Source organism: Salvia miltiorrhiza, chromosome 7, assembly GCF_028751815.1.
Source record: "Salvia miltiorrhiza cultivar Shanhuang (shh) chromosome 7, IMPLAD_Smil_shh, whole genome shotgun sequence".
Lineage (NCBI taxonomy): Eukaryota > Viridiplantae > Streptophyta > Magnoliopsida > Lamiales > Lamiaceae > Salvia > Salvia miltiorrhiza.
The window spans coordinates 840,736-844,381 of NC_080393.1; the positions used below are offsets into that span (position 1 = coordinate 840,736).

At 35.6% G+C, this 3,646-nt stretch overlaps 1 protein-coding gene across 1 annotated transcript; it reads right to left on the minus strand.

Annotated features, from left to right (window-relative positions):
- Nucleotides 1–1,538: 1,538 nt before the first annotated feature.
- LOC130993007 (F-box/LRR-repeat protein At3g26922-like) lies at nucleotides 1,539–3,050 on the minus strand. The gene is made up of 2 exons (XM_057917729.1): nucleotides 2,082–3,050; nucleotides 1,539–1,973 (listed from the first exon to the last, which is right to left on the minus strand). The coding sequence occupies exons 1-2, from the start codon at nucleotides 3,048–3,050 to the stop codon at nucleotides 1,539–1,541; spliced, it is 1,404 nt and encodes a 467-aa protein (XP_057773712.1).
- Nucleotides 3,051–3,646: the final 596 nt, after the last annotated feature.

Consider the following 3,646-nt stretch of genomic DNA (forward strand, 5'->3'; position numbering starts at 1 on the left):
GTCTATCTGGACTCGCTTCCTCAAACGTGGAGTGAATCTTTTTTTTTGATGTCAAATTGATAAGTTGACCTTGTTCTTTTTGTTTCTTTGCTTCAGCCCACAATCGAGTGACAGTTCGGCGCCCTAAGTTGAATTTGATGCCGGCTTCTTTCATTTTGCCGTACTTGGGGATGCCATCTTTCGAGTGTTGAAGGAGAAACTGGACAACCATCATCTTCTTATCATCTTCAAGATCCCTAAAGTGCATTCTGCTGTGTTTCCTTTTAGTATGAAGCTTTTAGTTTAGAAGCGTAGAATGTTGTGTAGGAGTAAATGAATATTTATAGGAGTAATGGCTTTTAGCTTTCGAGTGTTGAAGGAAAAATATGGCGCCTTTTTTTTTATGTAAACAGCCGCCAATTTTGGATGAAAATTTATTGAATTCAGCCGCCTTTTTAATGGTTTTGCCTATTTAATTCAGTGTTTAATTCCAGCCGCATATTTCAATTTAATTCAGCTCGCATATTTCAGTTCACATTTTATTTTAATTCAGCTCGCATATTTCAATTCACATTTTATTTTAATTCACTTAAATTTAATGAAGAAGGTATAAATGAGATAACAAAGAAATAATGATTAAGGAAAAATAAGGGAATACTTAAAAGCTTAATCTTTAGTGGACCACACTACTTATCTATCAAAAAGCAAGTTTCTTAATCTCCGTGCCGAAAGCAACTGAGCCTATTGGGCTGGGACGAAGGGAGTATTTAAATATAGGAGAGAAGGTGTAATATGATGTTTCAAAAAATGATATGCGACTCTTTTTCGTAGAAAATAAAAGTCTAAGTAAAATTCTTTTTTGTGGATGGATAAAGTAATATAGTGTTATACTAATATTTTTGAGGTCTAATTCTTCTTCTTTTAATAGGAAAGTGAAACAAAACTGCAAATGTATTTTTCATATAGCGATAGAAGATGAAATCGTGTACATTTTTTGATAAATCTAATATAATGATATATTTTTAATCTATATTCAATAAATTAATATATATTCATTTTAAAAATACGATGGTTTTATAAGTTGTGATTGCTTGTAAGCAAATCGCCTCTCCCAAAATTTTGACTCGGACTTGTTCCAAAATTTGTGTATTTTTTGGCCATAACCCATTCATTTTACGATCAAAATCATCATTCCAATTCCTGTTTCCTAACAGCATACATAAGTATAACTCTTCGACTTGATTATGCTTGGCAAAATGCAGCCACAATCTTCTGAAGCACTGGATTAATTTGACATTGGGAAGCAAAGCAAGACAAATAACAATCTAGGTTTCATCCACAGCAGTAAGGAGTTAATAAGTGTGCTACAAATGAAAAGAGCATCAACTTAATCCAAAAGTGTCAAATTGCTGTGCTTCCCCAAATAAACAAATATAATCCCCAAAATGAAACAAATAGAGGAAACAAAAATTGAAACATGACAAGTAGTCAGATGAAGCAAAACTATCAGTTACCAGTTACCACCATTCCTCTATGATTGAAGACATAACTTTGGTAGATCAATATTCATAGAAAGTGAAATGTGCAGTTCGCGACGATCTTGGCATCTTTAGCAGCCTCTGTGATGCACGAAGCAAAGACTCTGATGGGCGTGAAAGTCGCGTGAATCCTTTTACTCGGAACACAATCTTTTCCAGCTTACTTGCATTTCTCAACAGAAACTCGAGAAGTGGAAATATGATATCACCCTCCTCAACCAGAATAACCTCAACTGTCCTCAACTGCAGCACAAACGACATAGGAAGATTTTCTTCGAACTTGAGGTACATGTTAGGATTGGCGCACAGTGTACGTTCTCCAACATTAACAACTAACTTCTTTGATAGAGGGAAAATCTCAATTACACCATCTTTAGTGTAATAAAATCTGAACTGTAAGGACTTGACATTAGGAGAAGAGGAATTCATGCATCCCTCTATCATAGCTATAAGCACCTGTTGTAACAATAAGTTTATAATAAGTTGATGATCTGATTGAAACAAAGAAAAACATACAAACACCGCCACACCATCAACGTAAAAGACAGTTTAAAGAAATCAAACCTTGAGGCAACAAGACAACAATGTAACGTTTTCAACGTGTTGGATGCTTGGAAGAGTCTGACCAAATAAATCTCCTAGAAAATGGTTTGTGGATAAGCAGCCATCGACCCCCCCGGAACAGCCGTCACAATATTTTTGATTAGAACGATGCAGACCAGAATACCCAAAAGTTGCACAGTTTAAAGATGAGACATTCATCAACAAACACGTAGTATATGCAAGACCATCAGTTTCTAAGGTTTCAAGATTTGGAGTCCAAATTCTCAGCTCCGTCTTAGACGTAGATTTATCATCTATATGCTTGTTAATCGAAAGCTGTTTCAAACTAGTAGATCGGATACACAAGCTTTTACCACTTTCTACAACAGGCATGATTAAGACTTCCAACTGAGGGCTACCACACAATATTTGATTAACCACATCTCCATTGACCCCAAAACCATCAATTATTGTTAAACTCTTGAGATGATTCCACTGCACACTCCCCTTAATTCTGAAGTAACAACTCTTGATCGATAGCACTTTAAGCGATGAGCACGAATAGAGACACTGCGGCACCAAGTATATGGCGTCATTAAGCTCATCACAATTACAAACATAGGTATCAAATTGCTGTATATGTAAGTATAATTCTTCTGCTCGATTATGCTTGGCAAAACCCACCCACAAATCAATATCCGTATATATTGAAAGATAAGGCTCATTCTCCGAATCAAACTTGAATTTCAGAAGCCTTACCCCATTCCAGCACAATAAGGCCCGATTAAGGAAGTTTCGATGCTCTTGGATAGATTCATCTTCATAGTCGTCAACAACCTCCCAATCATGGTATAAATTAAGGTAGGGTGTGGAGGTCCAAAGGTTTTCCCAGCGCTTCGATAGAATTGTTGTCCTAACAACATTGGTAATAGGCAACAACCAAAATATGTGAAATATTATCGAGTCCGGCAACTCACTGAGTCGATCCATGAAAACCTCTGAAACCTAATGATGCATCTATGAATGAGAAGCGCATGAAAAACGCAGAATTTATCTTAAATAATTGGAACTAAAATAACACATATATACTATTAAATTCTCGAAGATTACCTCAAGATGAACGCGGCTTAGCTCTCGCGCCAACAAAATCCTTGTTTGAGCTAATGTACAAACACACGCCTGTTTGAGCAAAGTGGACGAGAGCAAAATCGAATTGGACTGCAGCAGAACTGATTGGATTCTAAATAGAGTTAATGGGCTCAATTAGCACTTCTTGGATAAGAAAAGGAAAAAATGTCCACCCAAATAAAAATATGGAAAAACTAGCATTTTTTAATGTAAATGTACAATTATACCCTTAATACTGTTACACACTTTTTCGGAAAAGTGTGTAATAACGTAAAAGTGTGTAATTGCAAAAAAGTGTGTAACAGTGTAAAATACACTGTTACACACTTTTTCAAAAATCGTGTAATAGTGTATTTTACAATGTTACACACTTTTTCTCAAAAATGTGTAAATACGTAAAAGTGTGTGATTGCGAAAAAGTGTGTAACAGTGTATTTTACACTGTTACACACTTTTTC